A 14366-nucleotide genomic window follows, 5' to 3' on the forward strand; every position below is an offset into this window, starting at 1 on the left:
CTTCATCTTCTAACATTTGCAACTGACCCCTGTCTGCATAATAGTCCGAAATCATAAACCCTGGATTCAAATGTTGTTGCTTGGGACCATCACTGAGAGAGTCTATACTAAAGTCTAGCAGCGCTGCTCATGGTCTGGTTCCCACAAATGGTGAATCTGATGTCTTAAGGATCTTAGCTGTGCTGATACATTCACTACCTTTATGTACAGTCTGTTTCACTGCCTGTGTCTTTTTACTATTGACAGCCTCTCCAGGCTGCCTCTTTTGCCCAGTTTCTATAGCCATGGCACAAAAAAACATACTGAGCTGGGTTTCCAGTAAACACAAGAGTAGTTCTTCAGTAATATATCTCTTAAGTGCACAGAGATTTGTGCTGTCTCTTCAGCAGTCTCTGGGCTTTGATGCCATCTCTCATGCATCTGGCAACTCCAACCCCCCCCTCCCCCCCACCCCACTCTGCATAGCAGGAGCCAAGGCGGCATTGCTATCTTTGACTTTGAGCTGGCAGTTGTACTGGATGGAATTATTTTTCATGCAGATAGCTTTCAAGCTCTGTTTACAAATGCTGCTCAATTTTAAATACTTGAGAGCCATCGTTTTAGAGACCTTTCATTGGTGTATATCACACGAACTGAAATAGTCCTATTGTAGTAACTGGGAATAGATCACCTGAGCCTTCTTCCCAAGGGTTGGGCCCGGTACTCCATGTGCGGGGACAGAAGAGGGAGGAGGGGAGACTTCATCGCTTGCTGCTTTCACCTTTGACCCCACTGACATTGGTGCTCAGGTGTCGGATTGGGGTGGGGAGGTGATTGGGGCTGGAAAAAGTGGAGCCAGGAAGCAGGTCTTCCTGCAGCATGCTCCTCTCTAAACATACCCTCTCCATGCACAAGTTAATGATGTTCCTAGCAGCATTTACTTCTGTTCTGGGCCTGCACCCAACTCAGGGAGGTCATGGTATTTCCTGGGCAGAGGAACCAATGGGAGCATTGCTTTTCAGGCAGCTGTGTTACTTGGAGATGGAGGAGCCCAGGCATCACCAGGGAGAAGCAGCCTCCCTTTCGCACAAGGGTAGCATTAGTTGACCATTCCACTCCCTTAGTCTTCCTCTGGTGATTTTTTTTGACTGGGAGAGACCATTATGGCCAATAGTAACTTAGCCACCTGCTGTGGATGAGTCCACATGTATGCTGCTATGCATTATAACCTCTGAGTATCAGGGAGGAAAAAGTGGTTTTGAAAACAAAAAGTTGACCAAACGTCATCTCTTTTCTTAGGTTCCACAATGACAGCCAATGTGTGCAAAAAGATCACGGCCCAGCTAACTGGAGCCATTGGGAAACAAGAGGATGTATCTGTGCAGTTAGAGGCTCTTGACATCCTGTCAGATATGTTGAGCAGGTATGAAAGGATTTCCTCCAAGCAGCTGTGTATGGTAGGGGGGCTGCACAGTGTGTTTGCTTGTGATTTTTGTGTTACTTGGAGGACTAAAACATTAAAGGATTGGGATTGGTGCCAGTTGGGAAGTGTCTGGGCAGGTCTTGTCACCCAGCTGAGCTAAGAGAATGTACATATGTGTCCTTTTACACTTGGAAGGTTACTGGTAACATTGCAGGATCATAAGGAACTTCTGGGGAGGTAGGAAGGGGAAGGGCAGAAAGAAGAAAAAATCTATTTTGGAACGTGTGATCTGGTCACACACAGTTTCTTTGGCTAGCGGTTTCTCTTATTACATAACGCAAGCATAATTCAGAATGACAGCACAGTGGGCAAACTTGTCAGCTGCAGTCAGGATTTTATCACCAAAAACACTGGGCCATGCAAAGACATGTTGTCAAAATCAAACTCTTGTTTCAGGGACAGGGGAAAAATGGTCCCTCCCTGTCTTAGCCAGAGCAACTTTAGATTTAATCTAGAACACGCTGTTTGTTTTTTGCTAGAAATGTGCTTGTCCTCATTTATGTAGCTTTCTTTTTTTGCATTTCAGTTATGCCAGCTAAGGAGCCTTCATGCTGAAGATCTAATTTCTTGTGTGTTTGTTGCCTCTGTATTGCAGGTTAGGGGGGATGCTTTACACTTTTCATTCCTCTATCCTGAACTGCCTCCTTCCTCAGCTCAGGAGCCCCAGACTGGCTGTGCGTAAGAGAGCCATCATTGCTCTAGGCTATCTGGTCTTGACGTGCAATGGGAATATCTTCTCAGAACTCATGGAGCACTTGCTAGCTGAACTGAAGAGGAATGAGTCTACTTCTACCACAAGAACGTACATTCAGTGTATCGCGGGTATCAGCAGGCAGGCTGGGCACCGCACAGGTAGGTCCAGTAGCTTGGAATGATAGCTACAAAGACACATGCACACATATTACATTTTGAAACTGTTCCTATTTAGATATAAAAAGAAATATACTTATTTGTTTTTCTAGTGCACTAGTAGTTAGCACTCTGCAATTCTTTGCAGGGTTCCCGCTTCTGGTTCTCAGATCTCCACCCAGACCTAAGGGGAGGGCACACTGGACCTCAGTGCTTGGCTGTGCTTCTATAGGGTCTTTCATTTCAAGATCTTGCAGCAGCACTTCCAAAACACTAATTAATTAATCCTCACAGCACCCCTTTTTGGAAGCTCAGCATTATTAACCTCATTTTACACATGACGAAATGGAGGCACAGAGTATTTGAGTGACTTGCCAGAGGTGCTATCCCATCTGGGATTACACCCCCAGAGTTCCTCAGACCATTAGATCATCTCTGTCTCTCCATAACTCCTTTGTATGAAAATGGGGTGGTTCTTCTGTTGAAATTGTTTGGCAGGCTGTTCACGACGCATAACCAGTGAGATCCAGGTAAAAAATGCTCTGCCTGGAACTGGCTGGCTGGTAACTAGGCTCTCACTTTACCAGTCAGCTCAAGTGGGGAGCAATTTCCCCTGCTGTTTACTTTGTCTGTTTCAGGAGAGTATCTGGAGAAAATCATCCCGTTAGTTGTTCGGTACTGTAACGTGGAGGATGATGAGCTGAGGGAATACTGCTTTCAGGCCTTCGAGTCTTTTGTGAGAAGGTGTGTGCCCTTGAGTAATCTGTGCTTTATTTCTATTTCATTGCCCTTCTCTGGGAAGTGCATGTGCAAAGGGGTCTGAGGAAAAACTAAGCTGAGTGGAATATTTTCCTAAATGCATTATTGTGGGAGACAAAGAGATACAATATCAGTCCAGTAACAAAATCCATCCTTACAAAGTTGGGCTATTCATATATCATCTTGAATGTACGAGGTATTTTACCAAATATGTGAGAGAATCGGTTCTTGACCCAGGAGTTTACAATGATATTTATAAATGATACGGGTATCGTAAGTGGCAGTTTAATACCCACTGTGACTGAACTTCACTTACTGCCGGTTCTTGGAGGACGTTTGAGTCCTTTAGGTGACTGGGAAGGAGTTGGCTCAGACTTTTGATGTCCGTAGAAGGGGTGAGAGGTGGGAATGGTGCTTCTTGAGAAGGGACTGCTGTGCAGCAATATTCATACACTAATTCTGGTGAGAAGGTTGGCCTTGAGGAGATGTGTTAGAGAGCTGCCTACATTTTCCTCCTCTTGGGGAAGGGGGTGGTGGACTGAACTTGTGGGAGGCATTGTTTTTTTGTTTTAAAGGGAGAACCTCTCAGGTAGTGGAGAATGAGAGTCTGAAGCTCACTTCTTGGAGTCTCACATGGGTACATGACCCTGCTTCATGCACTGTGATGAAAGGGAAATTTTACTGTTGAATGCATTTCAATAATATGTGTGTATAGTTGTGTGAAACACTTTGGGATCTTGTGGGATGAATTATGCTGATTGATATAAAAATTACTTACCTCCCATTAATCTTAGGCTTTGTTTTTGTCTTGCTAGGTGTCCAAAGGAAATTGGCCCTCACATCCCTAGTGTGATGGGATTGTGCCTGAAGTACATTACTTATGACCCAAATTACAACTATGACAATGAGGAGGAGGAGGAAGAGGAGGAAATGATGGAAACTGAAAATGGGGAGGATGAAGAGCAAGGTGCCTGCTTGTGAGGATGACTATGATTAGTAGAACTGTTGACAGAGTATCCAAGGGGTCCAGTTCTCCCCTCCGCACTCGCACTATGTGGCATTACCTTCTTCCCCACGATATCTGCATTGACCCAAACTAGTGTACAGCTGCTTAGTTCTGTCAGTGGCGTAATTCTAATGATTTTCAAACCTGGGACTTTACAATTGTGTCTTTCCTGATCCACGTGTCACTGGCATCTCTTGTCATGGAAGGATGGCATTTGCTAGAACGGACACCATAAGCTAGCCTGGCAGAGAGCAAGACTGAAGAGCTGCTGCCTCTGCTGTTGTGAGTGAATGCAGGTGTCTGTCACAGCATGCCCACAGTCCACCAGCCCTACCACTGGTGTATCTCGATTAGCTCCTGCTCTGCCGCTGTGATTGCCCAAATTCAAAACAATCACCGCCCCCGCCCCCCCAATGCCAGTGCTGGTTGCAGTCTGCTAAATGGTGCTTAGCCTTCCGTTTCCTGCCTTTTAGTGAGGCTATTTTATATGCATACTGCAAGCAGGCAGGCAGGCGTCAACTCTGTGTCTACATAGCAGCTGGGAGGGAACTTCCCAGCATGGACAGACAGACAATGCTAGCTCTGCTTGTGTGCTAAAAGTAGCAGTGTGACAGTGGTGGCGTAGGCAGCAGCTCAGGCTGGCCGCCTGAGTACATGCCCAGGAGGTCAGCTGGGATTGTATTCGGGTGGCTAGCCTCAGCCACCACTTGCATTGCTGCAGCCACACTGCAATTTTGAGGTGCTAGCTCAAGCAGAACTAGTGTATATCTGTCTACCTGAGCTGGGAAGCACCCTCCCAGCTGCGTTGTAGACATTTCCTGGGGCTCTTGGACCCTCCCCTGATGGTCTTTTATTTATCTGGTGGAACTGGCGACTTTAATGCAGCTGCGTGTCTGTATTCCTACCTCGAGGGATTGTTTAGTGCTAGCAGCTCTGTCATGTGTGAAGAGGGGAACTCCTAGTAGCCAATATACAGATTTTGAATGCATCCTGCTGAGGCACTGCATACCAAACTCATACCCAAACAGTGCAGTGTAAAATAGTGAAGCTAAATCCTAAAAATAAACAAGACCTTGCTACCTTCGGGCTGACCTTGGTTACAACTGACGCTGCCTCTGATCCAGGTCTTTTTCAGTAGCTTATTTTTAAAGGAGTGGGGTGAGGGATAGATTGAGGTGGGCATGTGGAGAGAATCAGTTTCATGCTCTAGGCCCAGGTCATATCAGTTGTACGTGTGCCAGTTCTCTCGCTGCACAGGGTGTCATGACTCAGAGCAGAAGCTAGAATAATTCAAATGGAAAGTAAGGCACAATTCAAATGTTTAATGGTGAGGGGAGTTAACCATTGGAACAGCATCTGAAGGGATGTGATATCTTTTTGTCGCTTGGAGGCTTTGGATTGAGATTGGATGTCTTTCTAAAAGAGCTTCTCCTGCTCATCCGCAAGTCATGGGGTAAAATGCAGAAATTGTGGAGTAAAGTGCTGTGACCTTTATTATGCATCATTATGGATTGGCCTAATGGTCACTTCTGGCCTTAAAATAAATGGAACTTGGGACCTTATCCCTCCTTCAAAACACGAGCCCTTACAACATGAGCTAAAGTGGACTCTCCAGTAGCTGTAGTTAACATTAGTGAGACCTTCAGGCACTAGAGGTCTACGGGATCGGATACATAGTGAATCAATTAGACATTTTATCCACCACAAGGCAGCGGTGACACATACGAGCCACTATAATGCACTGGGTTCTGATGACTATCTGTGGAAATTGTCCAGAATAACCCAAATCTGATTTTTCTCAGAAACATGTTAATTATTGGCATCTGTTTATCTCATGTTAACTTTTGAGCTTGATAGGAGGAGAAATGACACGTGAGAGGGAAAGTCGGGGGCATGTGGTGATTCCCTACTTGTGTTTCTCTTGTAATTGGGTGTTTTTTTTTCCCCCCACTCACTGTTTCCAGAGAGCGACGATGAGTACAGCGATGACGATGACATTAGCTGGAAAGTTCGCAGGTCTGCGGCTAAGTGCCTGGAAGCCATTGTCAGTACCCGGCACGACCTCCTTCAGGATTTCTACAAGACTCTGTCCCCGGTTTTGATAGGCAGATTCAAGGAAAGAGAGGAGAATGTCAAAGCCGACATCTTCTGTGCTTATATCGCTTTGCTGAAGCAAACGCTGCCCATACAAAGCTGGCTACATGCTTCAGATGCAGGAGGCAAGGAAGAGATACCCCTCACCATGCTTCAGAACCAGGTAAGTGAGAAAGTGGTAATAGGCCAGATTAAGTTGAATAGGAATGAAAAGAACTGGAAGAAGTGTCATCAATAAATGTGTGCAATAGCTCAGCCGGGGAACATGGCTATCAGAAGGATCTTGACTCTTAGTAAGAGTAGTATAAGGAAGATGGAAAGCTTTTTCCCCCCGCTTGTTTGATTCTTGGATTTATAGCCACATTTCAGAAGATCTGCTGTTTTCAGGTCATGTGTCCACTCCAGATTTTCAGTAAGGTTGTAAAATTGTTGATGTCACATGGTCTGTGTCTACACACGGAACGGTTAATGTGTTTTCTACTCTACCACTGGCAGAACGGTAACGCAATTTTCAAGCTGTAACTGAGTTCTGGTGTGGTAGTCTTGTTGTTTAGCTGGGATGGCCTAACTGTGACTGCATAAAGGGGTTAGCCAGTCCTCTTACCTCTCGGGTCATTGTGTGGGAGAACATTCCAAAGTGTATTATGCCATGTGAAATATTGACAATCCTCTGTTCGTTGTGCCAAAAAACAGAGGCAGAATGGGATATCTGCCCAGGTTTACCCAGAATGGGCTCGTATTGTGCAGGATGGTAGGAGGGGACAGGCTCATAGGGTTGCACCAGGAAAAATACATCTGTTTAATGTGTGGAGACACGCGCACAAGCTGTAACCATGAACATGTCACATCCTGGTTATACCTAATGTATCCCAGTTCTGTCTGTAGCATCTACTGTAGGCTACAGTTGAAATCATGCTAGCAACCGGGCTATACTGGGTGTTGAATTCGGTTCAAGCACTGTCCCAGCTAAACTGGTTTCAGACACTGTCTGGCCAGTGCCAACAGGGAGAGACTTTTTTAAACAATTGAGTTATCTAGAACTGTACTTAAGCATGGATGAAAGATCCATTTTACAACAGGGCTGTATCTACGTTAACTGTTTTTGAGAAATCTCCCTCTGGTGCAGGTCCCCAGGTGACAGTAAGAGTGGGAGTGCAAGTGGAGTTGGTGCAATGATTCAGAGCAGGTCTAGAAAACAGTGTGATCAAAATGCCAAAGCCTCATCAAGAATAGTTCTCTCACTGTTTTCTCATGAGTGGCAGTGCAATGGTGGAAGGTTTCCCAATAAAAAACTAGAGTAGATGAGGTCTTGGAGGAGGGGGCAAACCCTGGTATAACCAAATTTTTAGACCAAACAAAAATCTCAATGTGCTGAAACAATTTTTCACTGACTGCATGGTTCTACAGTTTGGCTCTGGCCACTCAGCCCAGAATTATAGCACCTTTGAACCCCATAATGTCAGCTTCTTAACAGTTATTAAATTTGGTTAATTTCATAGTGTAGATAGGACCACAATGTTTAAATGGCTGATGCTAGTGTGCTCAGGGACGGTTTCCTTGACCATTGTAGACAGCTTTCCTAGCACATGAGGGAAAGGTCCCTATCTGATTCACCTACCTTCCCCACGCCCACCCTATGATTCTCACAAAAATATCAATCCATGCCAGACAGGGAAGCCATGCTAGAACTATTGTACCAACAGCCATTTCAACTGTGTTTCAGCAGGATGGTTAACATTAAGCTAATCATAGTGTGGCCACTACCTTAGTGATGACCATGACTGTTGACAGCGCACAGGACGATAATGTGCTGGAAGAATGTTGTTAACTCTTGAAATGTGTACTTTTAAAATTAGCCATAGCTGTAGCACGGTGACATGTTTATAATTGTTTGACTCCTGTAGCAGCAACAATAAACCAAAAGAGTGTCCTGAAGTGAACCAAGGGCCACTGAGTGGGATAATCTGTGCCAGTCATACCTGCAAACTGCTGCGAAGGGCTTTGCAGACACTAGTGTACCACCTCAGTCATTGTGTAAAATCCATCGTCTGTTGTGGCAATTGCTCCAGTTAAGCAGACATGTCCTTGTTCAGGAACTCATTGAATAAACTATTGCATAAACATATCAGATTTAGGCCATTAGAAGTCTCAGATAAATTTCGGATACAATGTATAGGTGTGGCAGAGCATTAACACTGTATCGGCTCTGATCGTTACAGGAGCCATTAGCTAGTGTTTCATAATGTCTTTGTATGCTTGTGTTCTTGTAATTATGCAGGGTACATACTTCACTGTTAATTGAACTAAATAAATGTTAGAAGCAATGGCTTTTTTTAACCTATTTTTTAAATTCTGAAATACGCTAATGGGATATTGTCAACATAATTTAGCAACGTAGGAATCCCCAGACCAGACCAGGGCTCCATCTAGCCAGTAGCCTGTCTCTGATTAATGGCCAGTTCCAGGTGCTTCAGAGGAATACGAAAGAAACATGTAGTCAACTATTATGGAATAAGGTGCTCATGAGAAAACGCCTTGCTGGCCCACGTCAGTTAGCGGTTGTCTTTTACCCTGAAGCAGATGGATTTATATCCTTTCCAAAATATAGTTTTCTGCCCATTTAATGTAACTGATGTAAATAAATTCTATATTTAAAAAAGAAAATATCAGTGCGGCTAATAACTTGTACCCAGTCCTGTAATTGGTTCTGTGTGGGTGGGCTTTGCTGGAGCTCCACAGGGGTCCACTTGTTCAGATCTAATTGCAGGATCAGGTCCTTAAATTTATTTCAGGTTTAATATCTAACTTTTAACCTACTTTTCATCAGTTTGTTTAATTTTGCCTTTTGTTCAACTCAGACAGTTGAAACTTGACTGGTCAGTTTCACTTCCTCCTCCTTGTTAGAGAAGCATCCAAGCTGATCACTAAGCAATGCTGCTGTGTTTTGAGGTTGTGGCACTAGAGGAGAAGCTTTGCCTTAAAATATTTTCATAGAATTAAAAAAAAAAAAAAACACTTAAAATATATGAATAGAAGAGTTTAAATAACTACCCTATCACTCCACTCTCTCTCTCAGCCCCTAATTTACTCTCCAGAGTCTCCCTTTAATAAACCATTGAACATATTCATTTTTGATTGCTCTCTCTTCTCACCCTGAATTATTAATGTGTGTAGCTAAGCTGGGTAAACTACTTTGCTAGCTCTGTGTCAAAAAGGCCATGGTTACCTATGAGGCTTTTTTTTTTTTTTTTTTTTTTTTCCCCTTCTTGCTTTCTAAAACTGCAGGTTCCAAACATAATCAGGGCCTTGCACAAGCAGCTCAAGGAGAAAAGCATCAAATCAAGGCAAGGGTGCTTCAGTCTCCTTACAGAATTGGCCAATGTTCTTCCTGGCTGCCTGGCAGATCACATCCCTGCATTAATGCCTGGTAAAACTGGTTTGTTGGCTGGGAAGTGGTAGGGAGCGGTTGTCTCAGTTTAAAGTTTCCACTTTCAGTGCTATAAGGTTTCTAAATGACGTGTGTTTCTTCTTCCTGCTTTTTTTTAAAAAAATTTCTGGATGTTTATAAACACTAAAAAGGCAAAAAGAAAATGAGTACTTGTGGCACCGTAGAGACTAACAAATTTATTTGAGCATAAGCTTTCGTGAGCTACAGCTCACTTCATCGGATGCACAGTGTCTGTTCCTGCTGCTACTGAAACCAGTTGACGTTGAGCTCAGGATTGGGGTCATAGTGGTGACATTTTCTATTTCTCTCTTAATCTCCTAGAACATTTTAAAAATGTTCATTGGGGGAGGGTTTTATCTGCAGGCCCACAAGTTTTTTCACCTAACTTTCCTTCCTTGTAAATTAGTGAAGGGTGCACATCCAAGAATGTTGACATATTCATAACACTGAGGCCCTCCAAGACCTTGGGCTTGTCCTTACTGTAAATGTATGGGGAAACTGCCTTTTCAATATCCCCTGGCCCTGAGAATCCCATGACCTTCAATTCCTGTATGTTTACAAGAAACAACAGAAAATATGAACAGTAAATTGCATTGGGGGTGGCAAGTGGGAATCTTGGAAATACCTTACTAATGACTCATCTGAAAAACAATTTTCAGACTATATCATAGAAGTTAGATATGGAAAAGACCCATTAGTGCATCCAGTCTATCTCCCTGCCAACGCAGGATTATTCTCTAAAGTACGTTTTTCTAACATTTTTGTCCAGTCTAATTTGCAAAACCCAAGCAGTTGAGCTTCCACTCCTTTCTTTGAGACTTTCCACAGCTAGATGTCTCACTGGCAGGAGTTCCTGGTGTTCAGCCTAGATTTTCCATTTTCTTAATTTAATCTTATTACTTCTAGTTATAACGCTGTGTACCACACTAAATAATTCCTCCCCAGATCACCCTACAAATACTGACAGGTGGTTTTATAGCTATCCAGTTAAAGTGCTTGTAAAATACTTTTGTAGCTCTCCAGTGCAGCCACATGGCCTGGCTATATTCTGACTTGCCACTTGGCTGAAAACATAAACAGCTACTGCAAGAATGCGGGTATATCCAGTTATGGCTACAGTAGGAGCTTTTGCCAGCAGAGCTCTGTTGGTCAGGGGTGTGATGAGGTATAATCCCTTACTGACCTCGCTATGCTTCTACCTGTACAGATTGTTTTTCTTGGCGGGGGTGGCTTTACTATACTGGTACAAAGCATAGCTCTGCTGGTATAACTGCATCCACAGTAATAGTGCTTTGTCAATATAGTATATTGGGATTCCTGTAGTGGGGAAGCACTCCTAGTGTAGACGTGGCCTCAGTGGGGTGGAGCAAAGGAAATGATTTGGATTTGTATCCAAGGATTTTAGAATTTTGTTTTTTAATCTTTGTGGAAATCATTTGAAGAAATAAGATAATATATGTTAATGTCTCCCCTGAACAGGTATTATTTTCTCCTTGACTGATAAATCCAGCTCCTCCAACATGAGGATTGATACACTGTCTTTCCTTCATGTTCTTCTCTGCAATCACCAGCCAGAAGTATTTCATCCCCATATTAAGGCACTGCTACCTCCAATTGTGTCCTGTATTGGGGACCCCTTTTATAAGATCACATCAGAAGCTTTGCTGGTCACTCAGCAGCTTGTGAAAGTTATTCGGCCCTTGGACAAATCTTGTACGTTTGATGTCAAGCCCTTTGTGAAAGACCTTTTTTCTGGTACTCTGAAGAGACTGAAAGCTGCTGATATTGATCAGGAGGTGAAAGAACGGGCTATTTCTTGCATGGGACAGATCGTCTGCAATCTTGGAGACCATTTAAGTGGTGATCTCCCGCCAACTTTGAAGATTTTTCTAGAAAGGCTCAAAAATGAAATAACCAGACTTACAACAGTCAAAGCATTAACCTTAATTGCTAGTTCCCCACTGAAGATAGACTTAAGACCTATTCTAGGGGAAGGATTCCCCATTTTAGCTTCCTTCTTGCGAAAGAATCAACGTGCCTTGAAACTGAGTACTCTGACAGCTCTGGACATATTAATTAAGAACTACAGCGATAGCCTCAAGCCTGCCATGGTTGAGTCTGTGCTGACAGAGCTTCCTGCTTTAATTAGTGAGAATGATTTGCATGTTTCTCAGGTGGCTATCGTGTTCCTTACTACCTTAGCTAAGGTTTATCCATCTTCCTTGTCCAAGATAAGTGGTTCAGTTCTTTCTGAACTCTTTCAGCTTGTCCACTCCCCTTTGCTACAAGGAGGAGCACTGAATGCCATAATAGACTTCTTTCAAGCTTTGGTTATAACAAAGACAGCTAACATGGGTTATGCAGAGCTGATGAAACAGCTAACAAGCCCCATATACTCAAGTCCTGGTGGGGCATCTGTGACTTTACATAAACAAGCCTATTACTCTGTAGCAAAGTGTGTGGCAGCCCTTTCATCAGCATGCCCAAAAGAAGCCACCAGGGTAGCAAGCCAGTTTATTCAAGATGTGAAGAACCCCAAGTCCAGTGCTGCTGTTAAAATGCTAGCCTTCCTTTCGCTGGCAGAGATGGGTCGCACCATGAACCTAAGTGCTCAGAAGGAGCTCAAAACAGTAATACTGGAAGCATTTGCCTCTCCCAGCGAAGAGGTGAAATCAGCAGCTTCCTATGCTCTGGGGAACATCAGTGCTGGGAATCTTAAGGAATATCTTCCCTTTATGCTGAAGGAAATTGGAAGTCAGCCCAAGAGACAATACTTACTACTCCATTCTCTAAAAGAAGTCATCAGCTCCTCCCCAGCAGATGGCCTCAAACCTTATGTGGAAGATATTTGGGCTCTGCTTTTCAACCATTGCGAGTGCACAGAGGAGGGGACACGAAATGTGGTTGCCGAATGCTTGGGGAAACTGGCCCTAGTGAATCCGTCCCAGCTGCTGCCCAGGCTGAAAAAGCAGCTGTCATCAGGTAATGGGAAGGACAAGGATTAGAATGGTAAAAGGCCTAGGGAAATGTTTTTGGTCGCTGCGTAAACATCTTCTACAGTCCTATCTTTTAATATCTTAATGTAGTATAGCTGTAGTTGGAGGGAGCAAAGCCAGGCTGGGGAGAAGATCAGCCAAAGATTAACCAAAAGAAGTGTCTCTGAAGAAGTGCAGAGTTGTGTGGTGCATGGTATTAATAAGGATGCTACAAGAATAGGAGGGCTGCGTGACAAGAGAATGCTTTGGAGGCCAGATTTGGACATGTGATGTGATATGATGTGATCTGATCCAATATGGCATTCTCTATTCCTTTAGCTCTTGTACAAAAATAATCTTTCTTACATTTCCATTGAGCAGCATGTTTGCTAACCCAAACACATGTAAAGAGTAGGGCTGTCAAGCAATTAAAAAAATTAATTGTGCGATTAAACAATAATAGAATACCATTTATTGAAATAGTTTTCGATATTTTCTACATATTTAAATATATTGATTTCCCTTACAACACAGAATACAAAGTGTACAGTGCTCACTTTATATTTATTTTTGATTACAAATTTTTGCACTGTAAAAAAACAAAAGTACTGTAATGGTATTTTTCAATTCACCTAATACAAGTACTGTAGTGCAGTTTCTTTATCATGAAAGTTGAACTTACAAATGTAGAATTAAGTACCAAAAAAACTGCATTCAAAAATAAAACAATGTAAAATTTTAGAGCCAACAAGTCCATTCAGTCCTACTTCTTGTTCAGCCAATCACTCAGACAAACACGTTTGTTAACATTTGCAGGAGAGAATGCTTCCTGCTTCTTCTTCACAATATCACCTGAGAACAGGCATTCGCATGGTACTGTTGTAGCCAGCGTTGCAAGATATTTGTGCCAGATGCACTAAAGATTCATATGTCCCTTCATGCTTCATCTGCCATTCCAGAGGACATGCCTCCATGCTGATAACGGGTTCTGCTCGGTAACCATCCAAAGTAGTGCAGACTGACACATGTTAATTCTCATCATCTGAGTCAGATGCCACAAACAGAAGGTTGATTTTCTTTTTTGGTGGTTCAGGTTCTGTAGTTTTCCCATCAAAGTGTTGCTCTTTTAAGACTTCTGAAAGCATGCTCCACACCTCGTCCCTCTCAGATTTTGGAAGGCACTTCAGATTCTTAAACCTTGGGTCGAGTGCTGTATCTATCTTTAGAAATCTCACAGTGGTACCTTCTTTGCATTTTGTCAAATCTGCAGTGAAAGCGTTCTTAAAACGAACATGCTGGGTCATCATCCGAGACTGCTATAACATGAAATATATGGCAGAATGCAGGTAGAACAGAGCAGGAGACATACAATTCTCCCGCAAGGAGCTCAGCCACAAATTTAATTAATGCATTATTTTTTTAACAAGCATCATCAGCATGGAGTGGTGGCTGACGCATGAAGGGGCATATGAATGTTTAGCATATCTGGCAAGTAAATACCTTGGAATGCAAGTTACAAAAGTGCCATGCGAACGTCTCATCTCACTTTTAGGTGACATTGTAAATATGAAGCTGGCAGCATTATCTCTCATAAATGTAGACAAACTTGTTTGTCTTAGAGATTGGCTGAACAAGAAGTAGGACTGAATGGACTTGTAGGCTCTAAAGATTTACATTGTTTTGTTTTTGAATGAAGTTATATAACAAAAACATCTACACTTTTAAGTTGCACTTTCACGATAAAGAGATTGCACTACAGGACTTGATTGAGGT

The 14366-nt window shown here is 43.1% G+C and overlaps 1 protein-coding gene across 6 annotated transcripts in view; it reads left to right on the forward strand.

Moving 5' to 3' along the window:
* The window catches only part of LOC102936206 (cullin-associated NEDD8-dissociated protein 1), a 42219-nt gene that overhangs the window by 10823 nt on the left and 17030 nt on the right, over positions 1 to 14366 (forward strand). For 5 of the 6 annotated variants that reach the window (XM_037905218.2, XM_007059941.4, XM_037905219.2 and 2 more), the window contains 7 exons: positions 1279 to 1402; positions 2058 to 2314; positions 2950 to 3055; positions 3886 to 4037; positions 6041 to 6333; positions 9456 to 9597; positions 11098 to 12600. In XM_037905218.2, the coding sequence (XP_037761146.1) occupies positions 1279 to 1402; positions 2058 to 2314; positions 2950 to 3055; positions 3886 to 4037; positions 6041 to 6333; positions 9456 to 9597; positions 11098 to 12600 (2577 nt within the window). The remainder of the gene's footprint in view (positions 1 to 1278; positions 1403 to 2057; positions 2315 to 2949; positions 3056 to 3885; positions 4038 to 6040; positions 6334 to 9455; positions 9598 to 11097; positions 12601 to 14366) is intronic. The other variant, XM_043551605.1, reaches the window with a different exon arrangement.

The sequence above is a fragment of the Chelonia mydas genome, chromosome 7, assembly GCF_015237465.2.
Source record: "Chelonia mydas isolate rCheMyd1 chromosome 7, rCheMyd1.pri.v2, whole genome shotgun sequence".
NCBI classification, from domain to species: Eukaryota; Metazoa; Chordata; order Testudines; family Cheloniidae; genus Chelonia; species Chelonia mydas.